The sequence below is a fragment of the Aythya marila genome (assembly GCF_965140915.1).
Source record: "Aythya marila genome assembly, contig: HAP1_HAP1_SCAFFOLD_174, whole genome shotgun sequence".
NCBI lineage: Eukaryota > Metazoa > Chordata > Aves > Anseriformes > Anatidae > Aythya > Aythya marila.
The window spans coordinates 195,852-219,440 of NW_028136870.1; the positions used below are offsets into that span (position 1 = coordinate 195,852).

The 23,589-nt window shown below is 52.8% G+C and overlaps 1 protein-coding gene across 1 annotated transcript; it reads right to left on the reverse strand.

The window, feature by feature from the left end:
- Positions 1–6,518: 6,518 nt before the first annotated feature.
- Positions 6,519–9,487, reverse strand: LOC309891401 (sperm-associated antigen 4 protein-like; the record flags this gene model as incomplete). The annotated part of the gene is made up of 6 exons (XM_082785768.1): positions 6,519–6,656; positions 7,228–7,314; positions 7,678–7,845; positions 8,347–8,459; positions 8,600–8,684; positions 9,287–9,487. The coding sequence occupies 6 exons, from the start codon at positions 9,485–9,487 to the stop codon at positions 6,519–6,521; spliced, it is 792 nt and encodes a 263-aa protein (XP_082641894.1).
- Between the last annotated feature and the right edge of the window lie 14,102 nt (positions 9,488–23,589).

Here is a 23,589-nt window from a genome sequence, read left to right on the forward strand (position 1 = left end):
GCGCTGCACCTGACCAGACACCGAGCCGCAAACACTGTACAAAGGACTCACGGTAAGACACGGGGAAAGGAAACCGTGGGGAGCGTGGGAAAAGATCCGCGGGGAAGCGCGGGAAACGGAACCGCGCAGGGACGCGGGAAAAGGAGCCGCGGAAAACGCGGGACATTGAAATAATCGCGGTGCGATGCGGGACATCCGAGATGGAGTTGCTACGGGAGACCAGAGGCGTCAGTGGACAACGGTAGTCGACTCTCACCGTGTGGCGAGTCGGCACAGAGCAGAGGGACGGACATCAGGACCCTGCAGCCTGTCTGACGTAACCATGGAGGCAGCAGCGGCTGTGCTGCTTCTCTCTAGCATTCCTTTTCTAAGAGGTTTACCTTGCAATGCAAAAAAGACTATTCGTCCCCAGATCGGTGTTATAACTATGTTTCTGGATAACATTCCGTGGGGTTGCCACATTCTACAGACTATTAATGACGAATTAGCTCTATTGCGGGGCAGGAGTGCAGAGACGCAGATTACCCTGCCAAATGACCACCGGCAGGCTGTTTCACAAACAGCTTCTAAGGTTGCAGCCGGCACTGCCTGCAGCCGTATAGCAGACGTTACACTCTCTTTCCTAACTAGTAATCATGTGTCTCATCCATTTGTGGTGAATGGTCAGTGGCAAAAAGAAAAGGGGGAGAGTAAGGGGCGACAAAGACAGAAACGGAACCAGGAGGATGCCACTGACACTAACAGCAGGGGTAATAGGAGTAGTATAAGTGACACAGGTGTGGGGCGGTGGCGGGCGCTGCCGCGCTGCGGGGCGCTCTGCCTGCTGCTCGCCCTCGCCGGCCTGTGCACTGCTGCCGACAGTGCTAGAACAAAATGTGAAGACTGCTCAGATGGCAGTGATGAGAGTGCTTGTGTGAAGAACATGTGTGCTGAATCTGACTTTGTGTGCAACAGTGGTCAGTGTGCGCCAAACAGACGGCAGTGTGATGGGGATCTGGACTGTGAAGATGGGTCTGACGAAAGTGCTGAGCTGTGTCATATGAGAGCATGCCGGGTAACTGAAATCAGCTGTGGTCCTCAGTCAACCCAGTGTATCCCAGTGTCCTGGAAAGGTGATGGTGAAAAAGACTGTGACAGAGATCCTGATTGCAAGGATGGAAGTGATGAAATTAACTGCCTTTCTCAGACCTGCAGGCCAGACCATTTCAGATGTGAAGATGGGAACTGTGTCCATGGGAGTAGGCAGTGCAGTGGTGTGAGAGACTGTCTGGATGGCACTGATGAAGCAAACTGTAACAATGTTATTCAGTGCTCTGGACCTGGCAAATTCAAGTGCAGAAGTGGAGAATGCATAGATATCAATAAAGTGTGTAACCAGCAGAGAGACTGCAAGGACTGGGGTGATGAGCCCCTGAAGGAATGCATCATAAATGAATGTGACTGTCCAGCTGGGTTTGAGTTTGTAGACAAGAGAAACTGTGGAGACATTGATGAATGCCAAAACCCTGGTAGCTGTAGTCAAATCTGTATCAACCTGAAAGGTGGCTACAAATGTGAATGTAGCCATGGCTATCAGATGGATCCTGCTACAGGAACCTGGAAAGGGCCATACGGGTACAGAAATACAAATAACACCTGTGATTACAATGACACTGCTAAGCAGGGTTTAGGGGTTTATAGCATGGAGACAAGCGGTAACAACTACAGTGTTTGGAACAATTGTACAGCTTTGGCCTTACCTCCTGATGCTTTTCTGATTTGTGGTGATAGGGCCTGGCAAGGTATTGCTGCAAATGCTATCAGATGTCCATGTTACTTAGATAAACTCATTGTATTTGCTCCTAGCTTGTTACAGTTGCGTGAGATCACCAGACATAAATGGGCATTGCTTGCACCGGATTGCAATGATAATGTTGAATTGTGTGGGGTTGCAGCTAGAGCGGCATTGGCAATTTTAGTGCCTGGAGTGGCATCTGCAGCCGCACGTAACAACTGCTTGGCTGTGGGGATCGGCTGTGGTGTGGACGCCCCTAGGTGCACCCTGAGCGTTTTGTTCGGAGGGGACTCCACTCTCAGCTGCTCACCGCAGGAGCAGACAAAGATCTCCTGAAGCTGCAGACAAACAGTATGTTTTCAGCTGCTGGAGGGATACTAACTGGAGTGTTAATAATTGTGTGTGTTATTCTTAAATGTCCAGGTATTTTGTGTTGAAAGTATTTGTGTAAGAGTAAGGTTTTAAAACAAAGTGTTGCAAGTCATTTCACGAGGAACACAATGAGAGAAAATACTTGTTTGTTTGCTTATCATTCTAAATTATGTTCTTGTGGTATGATTGAGAGTGAGATGTGCCAGAGGCCTCTGGGTGTGCGATTGTGCTCTGTATGTGTGATTGTACTATGTGAATAAGAGCGCGCTTTTGCCATAGTGCAGGTTATTGCCATAGTGCAGGTTTGCCACAGTGCAGGTTATTGCCTTAGTGCAGGTTTGCCATAGTGCAGGTTATTGCCATAGTGCAGGATTCCGGAATATGGCCCTAGTACCGGTTATTGTTGCCTTAGTGCAGGATTCCGGAATATAACCATAATACAGGTTGTCATTGCCAAAGTGCAGGATTCTGGAATATAGCCTTAGTACAGGTTATTGTTACCATAGTGCAGGCCGGCAAAAATTATCAAAAGATTTATTAGAAAGATTCAATATGATATCAATCCTTTTAATCAATAGTTCACTGATTTGTTTGAAACAATGCACAGATGGTTACTGGGATTAGTCAAAGGGGGATTAGGTTTAAGTGTGTCACTATTAAATTGTGTTACTTTCTATTAGATTGTGTTACCATTAAATGCTTACAGTAATTATAGTATTATTAGGGTTAAGTTATATAGTTGTGTTATATTGTATATTTGACACCTACTGTAAAACCAAGTACTGCCTGTACTAAAAGAAAACGGGGGAATTGTTGGGAATTGGCATAATTGTTCGATCTAAGCTTGCTTTAAGCAACCAGGGTAGGCCTTAGAAATCTCAGGGCCTGCTGTAGCTGAGCAAACCAGGCTGCCAGAGTAACTGTGAGAAGCTCCCACGGCAATGACTCCCACATCACCCAATTAAGGAACTCAGAAAATATTGTTATCAGCAGCTGGCCTCAAGGACTAGGCCTACATGGCCGTAAAGCACAAAGGGGGTTGTTTTCCTAACTTCTAATCAAAAGGGGGGTTCTTTTCTTGCAGGTGGTGTTATTTTCTTAACGGTTTGTCTGAGTGCTTTTGACCAATAATCTTGTGTGAAACACTGTCCACCCCTGTAAAATTCACTATAAAAGTTGGACTATTCGGGCAATAAAATGGTGAAGCATGATCTGACTCTGCTGGTGTCTGTCGTGCTTTCGTCCGTGCTTCGCAACATAATATCATGGAGAATGGAAAACAATCAACCGAGTGGCTAATCCCAGCCAACAACGCTAGGTGGGTTTGTTTGTCAGTGGGCGTAACTCCTTGTCTATCACTAAAACTCTTCAATGCGTCTCCTGATTTTTGTATACAGGTGATAATTATACCAAGGATTCTATACCACCCTGAGGATTGTATGTATACCCAGCACACAGTGGCAAGTTATCATCTGGAAAGACGGGAACCATTCACGGCTCTAACTTTGGCCACCCTAATAATCCTGGGAGGAGCTGGAGTGGGGACCAGGGTAGCCTCATTGGTTAAACAAAATCAAGAATTTACTTCCTTACGCATTGCTGTGGACGAGGACCTGACCCAAATTGAATAATCCATCTCGGCCCTGGAAAATCTATCAGGTCACTTTCAGAGGTAGTGTTACAAAATCGTAGGGGATTAGATTTGGTATTTTTTTTTACAACAGGACAGGCTGTGTGCAGCCCTGAAAGAGGAATGCTGTATATGCTGATCACACTGGAGTGGTAAGAGATACAATGGCAAGACCCAGGGAAGGGTTGGAAAAAAGGAAACGGGAGAATGAAGCCCGACAGAGCTTTTACGAATCTTGGTTTAATTATTCACCTTGGCTTACTACTTTATTATCAACCATAGCAGGACCTTTGTTGTTTTTAATAATAGCACTAACTTTTGGACCATGTATTTTTAATAAATTGATTGCGATTGTAAAGGGATGTTTAGAAGCGGCACGTCTAATGCTCATACATGCCAAATACGAGCCAATAAGTACCAACAAAGGAATCAAGGAAACATTAGTTCTTAGTAGCCAGGCATTGCAGAGATTCAATGAACAAAATGAGTAACTTAAAGAAAAAGGAGGGATTGTAATACACAATAAATGTTTGTTCATTGCCTTTTGTATTATAAAACAAGGAGTTCCGTTTGAGGAGCAGGAGTTGCAAAAGCTGTTGCAAGTAAGATGTATAATACTTGGCTAGACACTATGAAAATTCTTTTGCTTAATGTAACAAAAAGAGAACCCCCTCCCCTTCTCTCCTTCTGCATCTCAGTTGCCTCTTTTGTTCAAAGACACTGCTGCAAAGCTCATGGAACCATCTCCTGGTAAGTTGCTAACCTAGTGTATCAACATCCTGCCTTCCTGTCTCACGCTGGGCCAACATGACCAAATAAAAAAAGAAGTTGAACCACAACGCTGAGGAAGACTACGGCCTTCATCTTCACGACCACCAGAGGGACAGAGACGACCCCCTAGCAACAGTGCGCGCAGTCGCAGAATATACCAGGATGTGCTGCGTAATCCCGGAATTACCAAGCTATAAGAAGGGACCCTGGTGGGGGTGAGGTGCGCGCCGTTGGCAGAGCCGAGACTCCCCGGCCGCCCAGCGCTGTTTTGCTTGCTGTTGCTTTCTCAATAAATTCCTTTCTATTATTAATGCAGTGCTCTCTGAAAATTAATTAAGGGGGCAACTTATAACACACATATGCATAACCAGTCCCCGCTTTGTATTAAAATGAGCTCCAAGGAGTCCTTTGCATAAACTCCCAATTGCCTGCGCAGTGCCTGCTGCTGGGGGCCGTGGGGATGAAGGCTGATGACTCCTCGTCATCACCCCCTGCCTTTGTACAGACTCAGCTGCTCCTTGGCTCTTGTCCGACCCACTCAGTCGGTCTTTTCAGACAGCTTTGGGTTTTTTTTTGCTTTTGAGGCAGATTCCCCATTCTTGCCAGGAAACACCCTCTGCGAGGGGCCCCGAGGCTCCTCATTTGCACGGTACTAAGCAAAGACACTCAGCAACATCCATTTAAACGAGATTAAGAGTCCTCCCCTTCCTGGCTTCCCTAAAAACGATAGCTTTATTTATAAATCATTAACGCGATTAAGCAAAACCCCGGCCCCATCAGAGGCGGAGCAGCGCCTCTGCGCATGCGCACGGCCTCGCTGAGGCCCTTTAAGGCGGGGCGGGGCAGAGCGCGCCCTGTTTCCAGCCGTTGCATCCCCCCCCCACGTGACCCACCGCGGGGCGCGTGACCGCCGGGCGGGTGGGCCGCGCGCCCCCTTCTCCCTCTCCCATTGGCTCGCTCTTCCCGCCCCTCCGGCCGCCGCGGGCGCCCATTGGACGCGGCTGACGCAAGAGACCTCTCTGGGAAGAATTTCTTCCGCCCGTTGGTGCGGAACTGCCTGGGCTCCATTTTGTGGCCGTTGCCTCTTGTCCTGTCCCCACAGGCCTCTGAGAAGAGGCTGTCTTCTATGATGGTGTTACGGGGGAGATGAGGAGAAGGGAAGGAAAGAGAGGGGGTTCTCTGTGGCAGGAGCAATGTCTGCCAGCTGGTCCCCTCCTATTAGCTGCTCACAAGGCAGTAGGGGGTGATGTGCTTCTCACGGAGCCTCTGCTGGCTGCCTAAGCCTCAGGGCTGCTAGGGACGGGCTCCACCAATCTATCTCCGTCTCACTCTCCCTAACGCTCCTCAGCCTCCCCACCTCTTCCTTCAGGTCAGCCACAAGGCTGAGTAAATCATTCATCTGGTCGCATCTGCTGCCCTGCACTGCAGGGGCCAGGCTCTGGCACTCGCTGCAGCCCGAGCCCTGGGCACTCACATGTTTGCGTGGGACCTCTGTCTGGGTCTCCATTCATTTTTCTTGACAACAGCCTTCTGCTGGGGTCCAACCATGGCAAACTAGCAGGCTCGTTAGAACTCCCTGTGGTAGCTTCCTTGCTAAAATTCTAAGTTGTAAGAGGCAGAGTTCCCAGAGGAGAGGGGAGGAAGAGAAAGGGAGGTGGGAAAGGGAGGAGAGGATACTCCCCATGCTCCTCTCAGCCCCACGCAAACTGCCTGTGCTAACTGCCAAGCCTATCCCATTTGGGCGTCCTGTTTGCAGCATTCCTGGGTCATGGCCCTCCCTAGGGACTGCTTTTATACTGTCAGGGGGTGGCTGCAGAATGGCAGCGACACCGAATTTAAAACTCAGAACACCCCTGCAGCCCCCTCCGGCTACCAACGCCTTGTCACGTAAACCCAGTGCACTGCTTCAGGGACCACCCTCAGGGTTGGCTGAAACACATGAAACTGAGCTGCCACATCTTTCTAACGTTATTATTCGTGTTTAAGAAATTCTTGTGGCTTTTCTATCTGCCCATGAACCTGCACTCGATAGATGCAGGTGTATTCTGGGTTTCCCCAGTTGCTTCGCACCTCCAATCTGATATGGCGGAACGTTTTGGGAGGCTCCTTCTGTAAAGAAAACAAGGGGAAGCATCATTACTCATGTGGGAAGAACTGCAGCACAACCATGTAGCTCTCTTTGCCAGCACTCCCCTTGCTGCAGACCAAATGGCAGCCCCGACAGAGGAGGAAGCAAGGGAAATCAGAAGGCCCTTTCTCACCAGGGCCATAGAGGCACCCTCTGTGCCTAGACAGCAAAGCCCTGGCCTCAGAGGCTTGCTGAGGGGAGCTATGGAAACCCAAGTTGCTCTGCTGCCTATGCTGCCTTGGGACACTGGGACAGTCTTGCTGATGGAGACAGATGTCTGCAATCTCCCCTCCCACCCCCAGTTCTTCCTCCTCGCCCTAAAGGGGACTAATTCCCTTCCAGAGCCCCTTCCCACTGCTGCTTTTTCTGCTTTACCAGAAAGAAAAGGAAAGCACTTCCAAAGGTGGGCTAAGCACCTCATCCTGCCAGCAGGAGGCAGCCACATGGGAGAGCAGAGGGTGGCTTGGGTGATCATCTGAACCCTCTCTTCCAGAGACTAGCAGACAACCCGTCCTTCCTCCCTGCCATCCTGCCCACACGCACTTGCCATACCTGCACATGGAAGGTCTGAGCAATCATTCCATCCACGCTGTAGGCGAATAGCCCAAGGAACGTTTCCGTTTTGTCCTCATCCACTCCCTCAAAGACAAGAGATGATGGGGGCAGGTCAGTCTCAAGCAGGCCATCAGAAAAAGAATATGCTGAGGCCAAAGCTGGGAACCCTTTCCCACCTTCCTTGGCTCTAGCAGTATTCTAGTGCAAGTGAGAGTGAACCCAAGTCAGGGCACTTGGAGCAATTGCTCCCAGATCCTTGTCTGTGAACCACAGAAGAAGGTTCCAGGCGTGTCTAACAATGCTCAAGTGTCTCCAGTGCCCCTCGATAGGATGCGGTGCTCTGCAGCAACCAATCCTCAGATACCTGAGGGAACACACCACGCTTTCTGGCGCTGCTTTTCCTTGCGGCCAGGGCCTCCCAAAAAGAAGTGCCAGGCAGAGACTTACAGAGACAGCAAACTCTCTGGGGGCGCTGCTGACTTCTCCGGAAGGAGAGACTGTCCTGGAGATATGCCAGATGGTAAAAGCTGCTGGCCAGATTTTCACCGGCAACCGAATGACGACGTGTCCCTGAGATCCTTGGAAGGCCCAGCAGTCGCCTGGGGAGATACTGGGCTGCAACGAGAAAGCCAGTGACCGTCAGTGGCAAGGCAGTCAGAGGGCCAACAGATCTGGCTGTTCAGCAAGGAGCCACAGACCTTGCCTTCTCTATAGGTCGCAATTCAGCTCACAGGTAAACGCTAGGCTATGAACAGAAGGTGAAGATGCACAAGTTTTGAGAGTGCCTAGGCTCAATTGCCTTTCGCAATCCAGTTCTGCTTTCTCAAAGGCAGAGGCCTGAGAGGCTTTCTGAAAGGCAGAGGCAGGGCGGTGTTCCTAATGTACATGTATGTCACTCCATCAACCTTCAAAAACTGAGCTGGACCTGTGAGGACCATTTCAGGCATTCTTCGGGCTGATTTGGTTGACCAGATCAGTGCTGGGGGCCCAGAAAACATCTCTTGCAGCTTCCATGGCTCAGCACACTCACAGAACTCCCACCCACACTAGAAACGCATGGTCTCCCAACCAGAAAGCAAGAAAGTAAACCAGCTGTCACAATTTCTCTTACAATACCTGCAATATGGTCTCTGGATGTTTTGCAAAAGAAAAGAGTGGAAAAATCCACCACTTCTTTGCGTCTTTCCCGCCATAACTCTTGGAAGTCCTCTGCACATCAATTGTGGCACCTGAAATGAATATGGGAAGAAGTTCACCAGGACAGGCAGGAGATTAGCAGAAGCAGTGAATTATGATGTGTTTCTCACGCTGAATGCAGAGCTTGTTGCTTTGGGGAGAGTCAGACACCAGCTGAACTCTGTCTACATACCTAAGGATTTCAGGGCCCAGTCAGGCATCCAGGTGTAGATTTTAAGCGCCTTTTCAAATGCGTTCGTTGTGAAGTGCAGAATGTTCTGGGGAAAAATAATAATAAAAAAAAAAGGAATGGAGATACAGCAGTGAGCACAAACACACAGCAGTTCTGCATGAGCAGACTCCTAGCAGAGAGCTAAGGAAGGGCTCCGTGTCAGAAAACCCAAGGCAAGACCTGTCAGAAAAGGTGCCAGACTGTGAGCATTCCCAGATGAACCACGTGAAGCCTGGAAAAGGCCACCAGTGTCCAGAGCCAAAGCACAGACCGCCTTCAGGTTCTGCCTGAGAGCCATGTTCCCCACCCTGTGTACTCTCCAGAGCAGCCTGGAGATGGAGTCATGCCCTGAGCCAGCTGCTGCATGCAGAGGCCCCCTTCCAGCTGGGCCGGAGGATGGGACTGACCTGCAAGTTTCTAGGAAGGGCCTCCAAAGCTGAGCCAAGCCCAGCAGGTGCCTGGCTGGACACCCAGCCCAGGGAGAAGTTCACAGTGCTGCTCAGAGTGCAAGCAAAACTGAGCCCTGGCAGTCAGGTGTGGGGCAGGCAGCACAAGGACAGAGCTACCACCGAAAAGGGCCAAGAGGAACCAGCAGGAGGAACCCCTCCGAGGGCACTGAGCTCTCTGGCTCGCCCCCAGCACCTTTACCTCTCTCTTCTCCCCTTGGATGCGATTATCTTCCAGAACCTTGCTCACTGCCTGCACAAACTGTTCCATTGTAGCAGACACATGGGCTTCCTTCTCCTGGAGCTCCTGCCTCTTCTGGTCACGCCAAACCAGTGAGGTCCTGGAAGCAAAGTGAAAGCAGATCTTGTGCAGCAGCAGCCCATCGGAGGAAAGGGTTCCCATGGGCCTTCTACCTCCCCCCTTCCCCAACCCCCTCAGCCCCTTTTCCCTTACTCTGGTTTACAAAAGGCTCCTTTCCACTACCCTAGGTAAAGGTCGGGAGCCCTGAAAACAAGGCAAGGGAGTGCAAAAATAGCACACAGCTGGCTGAGCCAAATCCCCGGGAAAACTTCGATGTCAAGAAAGCGCTCTTACCCGGTAGACTTGTGCTCTGCTTCGGGCACCGCTAACGTTGCCTGGAAGATAAAGACACTCCACTGGAGAAAGCACGAGGAGCACTGCCAGGGCTTCCCAAAGGAGAATGCCCCAGTAACAGCTGGCAAAATTTTCCCCTGCTTCGAGGCAGTTTGGAGACATCCCAACCCAATAGTCGGGCTCTTTAACTAGCCATGCTCAGCAGAGCACCGTCTGCATTTCCATTTGCTTTCCTATCCCACCCAGCCTCTCCCAGCAGTACAGAGGGAGCAAACGCCTCTTCTGCCAAAGTGCTCCTCTCTTCATCCTGTCCCTGCACAGGTCACTTGGGAAGATCCGTCTGCACATTGAAGCCCATCCAGGTGCCGAGATGGACTGACCAACACAATTGCCCACCACCCACTCTCTGTCTCAGCAGTGATGAGCCTTTGACCAAACTCCTCATTTTCCACATGGACACAGCAGGGCAGAGCTGTGGCCTTTGCAGGCATTGGTTTTCCCACACCAAGACTTACTTGCAACGCTTCTTTTCCCCACCGTGTCCAGCAGTAGTCACCAGCTGTGGGTCACATCATCAAGAGAGAGTTATTTTCTTAGACTGCTAATGATCCCTGTAGCCCCATTTTCTTCTTTCACACCCACGGAGGGGTTTGGCTGGGACAGCTGCAACTGCAGACAGAGGCTTCCACCCCAACCTCCTGGTCATACACCAGGCCCAGACATTTAGAAAATGGAGGAGCCCTGCTCCAACAAGACCAGTGGTGTGGTCTAGTGCCTGGAGAACATGCACAGAGACCACAGTTGATTCTACTCACAGGGTCAAAAAGCAAAGCTATAAAGCTATACTTAGAGAATTTTACTGGCTGCAAGCCTGTCACTGCCAGCAGCCATACAAAGCCTTAGGCAGGCAGGAGCCTGCCTGTAAAGGACATCGGTGGCATTCACTGCATCACAGAAATGGGCTTGTCAATGGTGTACAAGGACAGTCTCTCTCCCTAGCTCTGCAAAGATGATTTTTGGTCAAGGAATACTCACCAAAAAGGACTGGAAGCAGAAGAAAAAGGAGCTTGAGAATCCTCCTGCCTTTCTTCTGAGTGACGCTTTTTCTAAAGGAGAGGGAAGACTGTGGTTATCACAGCCCACTTTTGGGACACACATTTTCCAGGCATCTGTTGAGGAGCTAGCTTGTCACCAGATTCCTCTGCTCAATACAGCTGAACTCCCGAGGGCCCGCGGGCCTTTGGAAAGATCTGGCTAGTGGCACACCACCCACGGTATGCAAAGGTGGCTTAAGAACTCTGGCGTGACAGGGGGAAAGCAGCCTGGCCCCATTCATCTCTCCCCAGAGAAGGAGCAGGGTGTGCCTATGAGAGAGGGTTGCTGGGTTTCCTGGCTGAAGGAATCCAGGCAGCATGCAGGGCTTCTCACTTTCCCCTCCCAGCTTTCTGGGCTCTCCTGCACCTACCTGCCCAGCCTGGCTGGCATCTCCGCAGCACCAGCACACTGGCCAGGCATATGGAAAAGTCTGCTCCCCTCCCAAGACCCAAGAAGATCCTTTCTGGGCTCCGGCTGGTTCTGGAAGCCTCTCTGGTTGGCGCCGCTGCACACCTCGTCAGTGCAGGGTTTAATACAGGACAGCCAGCTGTGACATCACAAGAAGCAACAGCTCTAATCGTAAAGTGGCGTCCCTGATGACCTCAGAGGGGCTGCCCAGAAAGGAGAGATCCTGTGGGTTAGTTCCCAGCTCTGCCTTCTCAAAGCTGTCGTGGTTCCACTCGAGTGGGCAGCCGAGCTCCACCACAGCCGCCTTATATACTGTGTCTGGCTGTGACGTCATAAAGGAGGGATGACGTCATATGCCCTTATATGGCATGTGCTAGCCCCAAATACGCCCCAACAGCCTCAGCACAAGGGGTGCAGAGGGGGGAGGTGAGGGCTTGGGAACCAGTGCAGACGGAGCCCCCGCACAGGTGCACAACGAGAATCTGTCGGCGAGGCCTCAGGCATGGGCATAGCTGCTCTTTTACTGACCACATCCGTAGGGAGCTGATGACCTCCATCTTGCCAATTTATTCCTAAATAAATGCATTTCCAGTGCACATCCTTTCACCTTACTGTGTTTAACGTGAAAAAAGCAGCCATCCAATTTTTTATTATTTTCTCCCCTTTCTCAAAAGCATCCTCTCCTGGGTTGCCCCACACGATGATGTCTTCAACGTACATCCACTGGTCCTGAGGGAACCGGTGGACTTGCTAAGCCACTGTCCCTCATACCTGAGAAGTTGTGGAAGTGCGTTTAAGGAGTTCCCACTGACTGCAGGAGGGAAAATCTAGCCCCAATTTTGAAAAAGGGAAAGAGGAAGGCCCGGGAGCTACAAGCCTTCCTCCCTTCGTGGGGGTGCAGAGCCTTCATCACCCTGAGGTGCAAGGAAGAGCTGAGGCAGGGCAGGGCTGGGTGTGCAGGGCCGCTCTGGAAGGTTCTGTGCTGGGGGCATGATGTGGGGGGTGCTGGGGGGGAACAACACAGAGCTAAGGGGACACATGGGGCTGGGGGCACCTGGAGCACACAGTCAGGGAGAACTGTAGTGTATCCCGTGCTGAGGACTGAATGCAGTTCGTGAGTCCTGGGTCCAGCTCTGGGCTCCCCGGTACAAAAGAGACCGGGATCTCCTGGGAAGGGTCCAGCGGAGCCCACGAAGGTGATACGGGGCCTGGAGCATCTTCCCTAGGAGGAGAGGCTGAGAGACCTGGGGCTGTTCAGCCTTGGGAAGAGAAGACTGAGGGGGGATCTCATCAATGTGCTTAAATATGTGAAGCGTGGGAGACAGGGATTTGGCCAACCTCTTCTCAGAGGCCTGTGGGGACAGGACAAGAGGCAACGGCCACAAAATGGAGCCCAGGCAGTTCCGCACCAACAGGCGAAAGAAATTCTTCACAGAGAGGGTGCCGGAGCGCTGGGACAGGCTGCCCAGGGAGGCTGTGGGGGCTCCTTCTCTGGAGATATTCAAGGCCCGTCTGGAGGCCTACGTGGGCAGCCTGCTGTAGGGAGCTGCTTTGGCAGGGGGGTTGGTCCCGATGAGCTCTCGAGGTCCCTTCCAACCCCTACAACTGTGTGATTCTGCAAAGTGTGGGGGGAGATGCGGGGGGAGCAGCTCAGGGTGGAGGACATGGGGCTGCATGTTGGGGGGCACATGTGAGTGACAGTGGGGGTATAATGGACATAGGAGTGGAACTGGTGAGGGGAAATGAGGTCGTATAGGTGTGGGGGCACACACGAGTGTCAACGGAGGAGTTGTCCTCCTCCCTGTTAAAGGGGAACAAAGCTCCCCCCACGGCCTTCCTCCCTTTGTGGGGCTGCAGAGCCTTCACCACCTGCTGGCCGTCATACCTGAGAAGCTGTTGCTAAGGGCCATAGGAAATAAGGGGGTGGTTGGTGACAGACAACATGGCTTCACTCGGGGCAGATCGTGCCTGACAAATCTGGTGGCCTTCTATGATGGGGTTACAGCTTTGGTGGGTGGGGAAAGAGCCATCCAATTTTTTATTATTTTCTCCCCTTTATGTGGTGGTACCGTTCGAGTGGGCAGCCGAGCTCCACCACAGCCGCTTTCTCACTCCCCCTCCTCAAAGAGGAATGGGGAGAAAATATGTGAAAAGGGCTCAAGGGTTGAGATAAGGACGAGAAAATCATGCAATAATTATTGTAACAGGCAAAACAGACTCAGCATAAGAAGATAGTAAGATTTATTGCTCATTACTAACAAGCTCGAGAAGTGAGAAACAAAGAAAAGAAACCAAAAGCACCTTCTCCCCCATCCACCCTCTTCCACCTCCTCCCCCCGAGCTGCGCAAGGGAACGGGGGAATGAGGGTTATGGTCAGTCTACAGCGCTTCTTCTCTGCCGCTCCTTCTCGGTCACTCTCGTCCCCTGTGCTGTGGGGTCCCACCCACGGGATGCACTTGATGAACTGATCCGGCGTGGGCTTCCCACAGGCAGCAGCTCTTCCAGAACTGCTCCAGATATGGGTCCGTACCACGGGGTCCATCCCTCAGGAGAAAACTGCTCCAACCTGGCTCCCCTACAGGCAGCAGCTCCTGCCAGGTCACCTGCTCCTGCGTGGTCTCCTCTCCACGGGTTACAGGTCCAGCCCGGAATCTGCTCCGGCAGGGGTCTTCCACAGGCGGCAGCATGGAACCCTGCTCCACCGTGGTACTCCATGGGCTGCAGGGGGACATCCTGCTTCACCATGGTCCTCACCACAGGCCGCAGGGGACTTCTGCTCCGGAGTCTGGAGCACCTCTCCCCCTCCCTCTACACTGACCTTGGCACCTGCAAGGCTGTTCTCTCAGTCCCTTGACTCTCCCGGCTGCTGTGTGTCGCAGCGTTTTTTCCCTGTCTTAAATATGCTCTCACAGAGGCGCAAAACAACATCGCTTATTGGCTCAGCTCTGGAAAACAATGGGGCCCTTCCCAAACATGGGGCAGCTTCTAGATCTTTCTTACAGAAACCACCCCTATGGCCCCCTGCTACCAAAACCTTGCCACATAAACCCACTACAAAAGCCTAGAATCAGGGTGGCCTCCCTAGTGTCTCTACTCCATCACCCTTCAAAAACTGAGCTGGAGCTGTGAGGACCAGTTCAGTCCTGACTCGTTCCTACCGTCTTCTTTAAACCTTTCCATAGACTCTATACCATGTTGGGAACAGCAGCCCCTGCTTAGGATTGGGGTGAGGGGCCTGAGCATCTCTCTTGGCTCTGTTGTGCCTTTCCCTAGGTTCCCACAATCCACACCCCATCTGCACCCCCAGCCCAGGAAACAGGGAAATAGTGAACCATTTCATGCCAGAGAAGTCAAAAGTTATTACTGCCCAGTGCAGACCTTTCCCTCACAAGGTCCCACAGCAGGGGTGTCTCTGATCAGCCTCACAACCATGATATCCTGCAGTGAAGACATGGACAACCCGGCTGTCTGCGCTTCTTCCCCCTGCTGCAGACTTCCCGGGGCTCAGGGTGCTGCCCAGATGGACTTGGGGTCTCTGACAAGAGGCTGGGAGCTGCTCACAGTCGTGCAGCATTTTTTCAGGGAGTTAAGAGTTGCTTTGAGCTTCTTAAGCAAAGGCAAAGGGCTCTCCGGAGCAGCTGTGAAGAGCAAAAAGGAGCCCCCAAACTGTCTCCCAGTGGCAGAGGGCTGCCTCTACCTTTCCAGGGTGCTGTTTGTTGTCACAGTTTCTTGTTTTGTGCTTCTTGAGGGTACCTCAGGACATCTCAGGATCTCAGCTGTTCTTCTCAAAGATGCCCTTCAAGGATGCCCAGGGTTCCCAGGCTAGCAGCTCCCAAGCAAGCAGACATCTTTGCTCTGTCAGTATTTTTCCCTTAATAACCTGGTTGCCTTTATGGTGGCTCCCTTCAGGAGCGAGGTGAGGCTGAGCAGCCTGTAGTCCCTGGGTCCTTCTTCTTGACCTTCATAAGAACACGAGCAACATCTGCTTGCCTCCAGTCCACTGGCATTTCTCCCGCTCGCCATGTTCAATCACAGATTATCAAGAGTGGCCTCACAGTGACATCTGAGAACTCCTTCAGCACTTGCGTCTGCATCCCATTGGGGCCCATGGACTTAGAAATGCCTGGTTTGCTTTATATTCCTTGACCTGATCCTCTTCCACTGAGGGTAAATCTTCCTTGCTCCAGCTCTTCCCCTTGTCTCTGGGCTGTGGGATTCCTGAAGGCTGGTCTTGCTGGCAAATATTAAGGCAAAGAAGGTGTTCAGCACCTCAGCCTTCTCCCTGCGCTGTGTCACTGGGTCCCCTGTGTCCTTCAGCAGCGGGCTCACATTTTCGCTTGTCTTCCTTCTGCCGCCGATGCACTTAGAGAAGCCCTTCTTGTTGTCTTTAACATCCCAAGCCAGACTCAATTCCATTTGAGCTTTAGCTTTCCTGGCATCATCCCTGGATGCTCAGATGATGCCTCTGCATGCTTCCCACGTTAATCATCCTCTCTTCTACCCTCTGCATATTTGCTTTTTGTGTTCGAGTTTGGCCAGGAGCTCCTTGTTCATCCCTGCAGGACTCCTGCTGATTTTGTCTGACATCCTCTTTGTTGGAATGCATTGCTCCTGAGCATGGGGAAGGTGATCCTTGAATATGAATGAGTTTTCTTGGTCCCTTTTCTCTCTGGGACCTTATCCCGGATCTGCAAGCAGATCTTAGAAGAGGCCAAAGTCTGCTCTCCTCAAGTCCAGGGTTGTGATCTTGCTTTTCACCCCCAGGACCCTGAACTCCACCATTTCACGGTCACTGCAGCCAAGGCTGCCTCTGACCTGTGCATGAAGAGACAGCAGCTCCTTACGGACATTTTTCTTAGGGAGCAAGAGTTCTCCATTCCCATGTGATAGCAATCAGGCAGCGAATGCAGGAGAAAAAGCATGGCTGAGTAAGGACCTTCTGGTCAAACTACAGTGTGAGCAGAAAATCCATCGTGAAAGATGTCCCAGCCCATTGCAGGGGCTTTGGAACCAGATGATCTTTCAAGGTGCCTTCCAGGCAAACCATTCCGTGATTCCCAGAAAGCCCCTTGGTGCTGGTGAGCATGAGGTCCAGCCCAACACCTCTCCTTGTGGGCTCTCCTTAACCCTTGGGTGAGGAAGCTGCCATCAGCACACCCCAGGACCCTCCTGGATTGCTGATGTCTTGCAGTGTGATCCCTCCAGCAGACAGATGGGGCTTGAAGTCCCCTGGGAGGACTGGACCCTGCAAACATGAAGTTTCTCCTACCTATCTGTAGAGGGACTCAGCTACTTGTTTTTTTCTGGTCAATTCCTTTTCTTGCACAAGCACAGGGGAACTGGGTAGAGAAGCCTCAGATTTATTTAGAAGAGATGTCAGTAGGGCAGCACGCCCTCACTGACCAGAGGCAGGGTGTCTTCAAGGAAGTACACCAGGTCAGTGTAGGTGTCTTCTGGCAGCACATGAAGCAGCAGGTGGTAGAAGAACTCCTGGTCATAATAGGAGGCGTAGAGCACCGCAACTCCCAGCATGAAAAGGACGGCCAGCTCCAAGCACACGAAGATAAGGCAGAATGTCCTGTGGGGCAGAAAAAGGGCTGGAAAAAGGGCAGGCTGGACACATCCCGCACCCATGCCAGAGGGGACTGTTCTGGGAGCCCCACAGGCTGCCCCTCCAGACATTTCTCATTGCTCGCTTGGACGTGAGACACCTTGGCATTGGGCAGACACGCCGCAGCAGGCGTCCTGCAGGGGAACCTGGGTGTGGGCTTGCGGCCTGAGGGCACCTGAGGGGACACTCACCACAGCCAGGAAATGGCACCTCTTCTCGCCAGCTTCTCCTTCTGTAGGGCAACACAAGGTAGGGACACTTGTCAGGCCCCACTGCACAGTCCGGGCTGATGCCCAAGTGCAGGAGTTGCCTGCAGGAGCGCAGCCTGGGCCTGGACCAAGCGCTCCATGGACCCCTGTCCCTAGGGAGCCCCATGCTGGCAGGGGCAGGGGCAGGGGTTGACATGGGCTCTCCCCCTTACCTGTTCTGCTTCCAGCACCTCCATCATCACACTCCCTGGTGTCACGGCCTGCACTTCCATCTGCTGCTGCTGCCTGCAGGTAACAGGGTTTTTGGTTGGGTGAGTGCAGAACTCCAGCACCACGGGGGCTCCCCAGCAGAATGTGCACACCCCTGGACCGGGATTGGGCTCCTCTGTCACACCAGGTGCTGATCAGAACGGGCTCCCACACTCCATCCCTGGTTGCCCGTCTCCAGCCCTGGCGGTCCCATTGCTCCACTGGGTGCTGTGGAGAACCCCCTGGGTACAAGTGGCTTGGACTGGCGTACACTTCATTGGGTTAAAAACTGGCTGGGTAGCCGGGCCCAAAGAGTTGTGGTGAATGGAGTCAAATCCAGCTGCCTGGCAGAGAAGGACCTGGGAGTATTGGTGGATAGTCGGCTGAATATGAGCCAGCAGTGTGCTCAGGTGGTCAAGAAGGCCAACGGCATCCTGGCTTGTATAAGAAGCAGTGTGGCCAGCAGGTCTAGGGAAGTGATAGTCCCCCTGTACTCGGCTCTGGTGAGGCCGCACCTCGAGTACTGTGTTCAGTTTTGGGCCCCTCACTACAGGAAGCACATGGAGGTGCTCGAGAGAGTCCAGAGAAGGGCAGCGAAGCTTGGGATGAGGGGGAATGGGCTAAAGTTGCACCAGGGGATGTTTAGGTTGGATATTAGGAAGAACTTCTTTACTGAGAGGGTTGTTGGACATTGGTATGGGCTGCCCAGGGAAGTGTTGGAGTCCCCATCCCTGGAGGTCTTTAAAAGACGTTTAGATGTTGAACTTAGTGATATGGTTTAGTGGAGGACTGGTTAGTGTTAGGTCAGAGGTTGGACTGGGTGATCTTGGAGGTCTCTTCCAACCTAGACAATTCTGTGATTCTGTGAAGTGTGGGGCAAGGGAGGGGAAGGGGCAGTCCCCACTCACCAGGCATGTTCTACTTCTTTCTCCTCTACATCCTCCTGTAGACATCTTAATTCCTGACGCAGCACCTGGGAGACAGAGCTGTTGACTCCCTGTCCCTACTCCAGCCCTCCCCCACATCACCCACCCTGTGCCAGCGGGCACCCCACGGTTCCCCTTGGCCCCTGCACGCTACCTTTGTCTGCTCCTCCTCCTCCTGCAGCTGCTCTTCCAGCTTGGGAATGTGCTGCAAAACAACAGGCACAGTATTCTGGACAATCGTGCTGGGACCCAGGGACCCTCACTGCTCTCCAGCTTTGGGGCCATGCCATCTAGCTCCCCCACTGCCCCAAGGCACAGGGAGAGCTGTCGACTCACAGACAGGCACAGGGAAATGATGCCCCCCCCCTTCCCTCTCCACCGCATTCTGGCACAAATGTCTGGCCCAGCTACACCGCTGCCTGAGGCCGCTGGGCTGCACAGAAGCAGCGCTGGCACCCCCCTCTCTGACCCTCGAAGGAAGGGCCAACTTCTGCCCTCTGCCTTGCACCCCACCTTCAGGCCGTCAGATGTCTCTTCATTCACTTTCAGCTCAAGTTCCTGTGGGAGAGGAAAAGCAGAGGAGCAGCCATCAGGGCACTGGGGCACTGCTGAGAGATCTCTGCCTAGCTGGAGATCCTTGCCAGTGTCCCCTCCTGGCGACCATCCCTCCAGCTGCTGGAGCTCCAGACCCACAGGAAGGGCACTCATAGGATCACAGAACCATAGAAGGGCTTGGGTTGGAAGGGCCCTTAAAGATCATCAAATTCCAGGCCCCCTGCCATGAGTAGGGACACCTTCCACTAGACCAGGTTGCTCCAAGCCCCATCCAACGTGGCCTTAAACACTTCCAGGGATGGGGCATCCACAGCTTCTCTGAGCAGCCTGTTCCAGTGCCTCACCACCCTCTGAGTAAAGAATTTCTTCCTTGTATCTCATCTAAATCTACCCTCTTTTAGTTTAAAGCCATTACTCCTTGTCAAGTATCACTGCGCTCCCCAGCTTTCTTCAGCTTTAGGTATTGGAAGGTTATTAAAGGTCTCTGTGGAGCTTTCTCCTCCCCAGGCTGAAGAGTCCCAATTCTCTCAGCCTGTCTTTGTAGCAGAGGTGCTCCAGCCCCTTGATCATCTTTGTGGTGCTCTGCCGGACTCGTTCTAATATTTCCATGTCCTTCTGCTTCTGGGGGCCCCAAAGCTGAACACAGTGCTCCAGATGGGGTCTCAGGAGAGCAGAGTAGAGCTGCCATATGCCACAGGGGGTGCATGGACCCAGCACTGCCCCCCTTCCCTCTCCCCCCTTCTCTGTTAGGATGAGCCACATTGTTCCTTATATCTTGGTCTTTGCGACTGTCTTTTTTCCCTGCTCCAGCATGTGCTTCTGTGAGAGGGAAGGGGAAGAGGAGTAGCCATCAGGGCACTGAGGCACTCCTGTGAGCTCTCCACCTGGCAAGATATCCTTGCCATTCGCCTTGAATTTGTGATTAATAAGATCATCGCCACCAGCCACCTCTTCCTACCTCAAGCCTTCTGTGACTCTGTGAGTCTGAGGGTCTGTGAACTCACCTTCACAGGTGCCATCAACTCCTGCAGCTGGGCCATGCAACGTTTCTGCAAAGAGGAGCGGCAGAGAGGCACTTAGCCCCTGACACTGCCCTAGCTGTCACAGCTGAGGGACACGGACAAAGGAGGGGACACCAACCTCTCTGCTGAGCTCCGTCAGGTGCTCCTGGAGTTCGCAGGGCCTGTCCAGCATTTCTTGGCTCCCTGGATTGCCATGAGAATCTCTGCCGCCTGCAGGAATGAGGGTCCATCAGATTCCCCGTGCACAGACAGACACCCGCCTCCCAGCAGATAACCTCACCAAGCAGCCCTCCCTCTACCCTTTGAGGCCGCTGTATCACAATGACACACCACGGTGACACCATGGTGACATGGCCACTGCTGCCCACTGGGACATGGCTGGCACTGCTGGCCAAAAGCTGGCACAGGATCCAACCGTGGACAGCTGGGAAACACAGCACAAGGACAGGGAGCTGCCCTCCTTTGGGCCCATGCTGGTATTTTTAATCTCCTTCTCGCACTGGGGAGCCAATGTGAATTGGGAATGTCACTTCTTTTGACCGGCTAGCTCTGTTGTGCTGACTGAAAATTGACGGCTGAATATGAGCCAGCAGTGTGCTCAGGTGGCCAAGAAGGCCAACGGCATCCTGGCTTGCATAAGAAACATTGTGACCAGCAGGGCTAGGGACGTGATCATCCCCCTGTACTCGGCTCTGGTGAGGCCGCACCTCGAGTACTGTGTTCTGTTTTGGGCCACTCTCTTTCTTGATCCACCCCACCTCTTCCGTCACTTCCAGAGATCTTTTCTTTATCAGGCAGCGGGTCTCCTGCTGAAGGGCACTGCATTGCCCGCAGTTTGTCCAGCTCCTGCCCGTGCTCCTTCTGCTGCACAGGGCTCCTGGGGCGTCGTGCTGGGCCCCGACGGGATGAGGAGTGACCAGACACCATGGGTCCCTGGCCAACACCACCCTGGCTCATTGTTGAAAGAATTGCAAATCGGTGAACAAAGAATTACAAATTGGTGAACAGTCACCAAACGCTGCCAGCAAAAGCTACCAGCAATCGCACGGCCTGGGCCTGAGAGGGACAGCAGGCTCTGAGCCCTCGGCAAACACCAGCACCGCACAGCAGCAGAGGCAATCTCTACTGCTGGCCCTGTGGGCGCGAGCGGGGCCTTATATACTGGGTCTGGCTGTGACGTCATAAAGGAGGGGTGACGTCACATGACCTTATATGGTGTGTGATGTCATAAAGGAGGGATGATGTCATGTGCCCTTATATGGCATGTGCTAGCCCCAAATACGCCCCAACAGCCTCAGCACAAGGGGTGCAGAGGAGGGAGGTGAGGGCTTGGGAGCCAGTGCAGACGGAGCCCCCGCACAGGTGCACAACGAGAATCTGTCGGCGAGGCCTCAGGCATGGGCATAGCTGCTCTTTTACTGACCACATCCGTAGGGAGCTGATGACCTCCATCTTGCCAATTTATTCCTAAATAAATACATTTCCAGTGCACATCCTTTCACCTTACTGTGTTTAACGTGAAAAAAGCAGCCATCCAATTTTTTATTATTTTCTCTCCTTTCTCAAAAGGTGCTCCAGGGTGCTCTCACTTTTGCAGCCGCTTGATGCGGGCTTCTATGTCAGCAAGGTTGTCCCCTGCAATGGCCAGGTTTTCCTTCATCGTCTTCTGGACCTGCAGGGGGGTCAGTGGGGAAGGGAGTGAGCAGGGGGGACAGGATGGGGACCCCTCCCACCCCAGCACATGCTGCTGAGACTCGCCTCTGCCAGCAGCACGGTGTTGTCCTTGAGAACACCAGCTAAATCCTGCTGTGTGGTGTCCAGGTGCACAAGGACCTGCCCAAACTGTGTGGCTGGGAAGGGGGTGAAAACTCAGCACAGGAGGGCCCCCAGACCTCAGGACCTCCCTTGTCAGGCCACGCCACTGTCCCCAGCACCCCCCTTCCTTGCCCCTTACGTAGCTCTGGAGTGCATTCAACCCAGTAAAGCCAGCTGTTAATTATCTTGCTGCATTTAATTAATTAATTAATTAATAACTAATTATCTTGCTGTATTTACTATGTGTGCAGCCTCACCTTGAGTGTTGTGTGCACTTCTGGGCTCCACGATATAAAAGGGATGTGAACGTCCTTGAAAGCATCCAGAGGAGGGCAACAAAGCTGGTGAAAGCTTTGTCCTGTGAGGAGAGGCTGAGGGCACCTGGGTTGTCGAGGCTGGAGAAGAGAAGGCCAAGAGGCCACCTCATTGCTTTCTACAACCTCCTGAGGAGGTTGTAGAAAGCAATGAGAGCTTAATTATGCTCTGTGAGAGCACAAATATGCTCTCACAGAGGCGCAAAACAACATCACTTACTGGCTCAGCTCTGGAAAACAATGGGGCCCTTCCCAAACATGGGGCATCCTCTAGATCTTTCTGACAGAAACCACCCCTATGGCCCCCTGCTACCAAAACCTTGCCACGTAAACCCACTACACCTATCTCAAAAGCATCCTCTCCTGGGTTGCCCCACACGATGATGTCTTCAACGTACATCCACGGGTCCTGAGGGAACCGGTGGACTTGCTAAGCCACTGTCCCTCATACCTGAGAAGTTGTGGAAGTGCGTTTAAGGAGTTCCCACTGACTGCAGGAGGGAAAATCTAGCCCCAGTTTTGAAAAAGGGAAAGAGGAAGGCCCGGGAGCTACAAGCCTTCCTCCCTTCGTGGGGGTGCAGAGCCTTCATCACCCTGAGGTGCAAGGAAGAGCTGAGGCAGGGCAGGGCTGGGTGTGCAGGGCCGCTCTGGAAGGTTCTGTGCTGGGGGCATGATGTGGGGGGTGCTGGGGGGGAACAACACAGAGCTAAGGGGACACATGGGGCTGGGGGCACCTGGAGCACACAGTCAGGGAGAACTGTAGTGTATCCCGTGCTGAGGACTGAATGCAGTTCGTGAGTCCTGGGTCCAGCTCTGGGCTCCCCGGTACAAAAGAGACCGGGATCTCCTGGGAAGGGTCCAGCGGAGCCCACGAAGGTGATACGGGGCCTGGAGCATCTTCCCTAGGAGGAGAGGCTGAGAGACCTGGGGCTGTTCAGCCTTGGGAAGAGAAGACTGAGGGGGGATCTCATCAATGTGCTTAAATATGTGAAGCGTGGGAGACAGGGATTTGGCCAACCTCTTCTCAGAGGCCTGTGGGGACAGGACAAGAGGCAACGGCCACAAAATGGAGCCCAGGCAGTTCCGCACCAACAGGCGAAAGAAATTCTTCACAGAGAGGGTGCCGGAGCGCTGGGACAGGCTGCCCAGGGAGGCTGTGGGGTCTCCTTCTCTGGAGATATTCAAGGCCCGTCTGGAGGCCTACATGGGCAGCCTGCTGTAGGGAGCTGCTTTGGCAGGGGGGTTGGTCCCGATGAGCTCTCGAGGTCCCTTCCAACCCCTACAACTGTGTGATTCTGCAAAGTGTGGGGGGAGATGCGGGGGGAGCAGCTCAGGGTGGAGGACATGGGGCTGCATGTTGGGGGGCACATGTGAGTGACAGTGGGGGTATAATTTGTTATAAGTTGCCCCCTTAATTAATTTTCAGAGAGCATTGCATTAATAATAGAAAGGAATTTATTGAGTAAGCAACAGCAAGCAAAACAGCGCTGGGCGGCCGGGGAGTCTCGGCTCCGCCAACGGCGCGCACCTCACCCCCGCCAGGGTCCCTTTTTCTATCTTGGTAATTCCGGGATTACGCAGCACATCCTGGGATAATCTGCGACTGCGCGCACTGTTGCTAGGGGGTCGTCTCTGTCCCTCTGGTGGTCGTGAAGATGAAGGCCGTAGTCTTCCTCAGCGTTGTGGTTCAACTTCTTTTTTTATT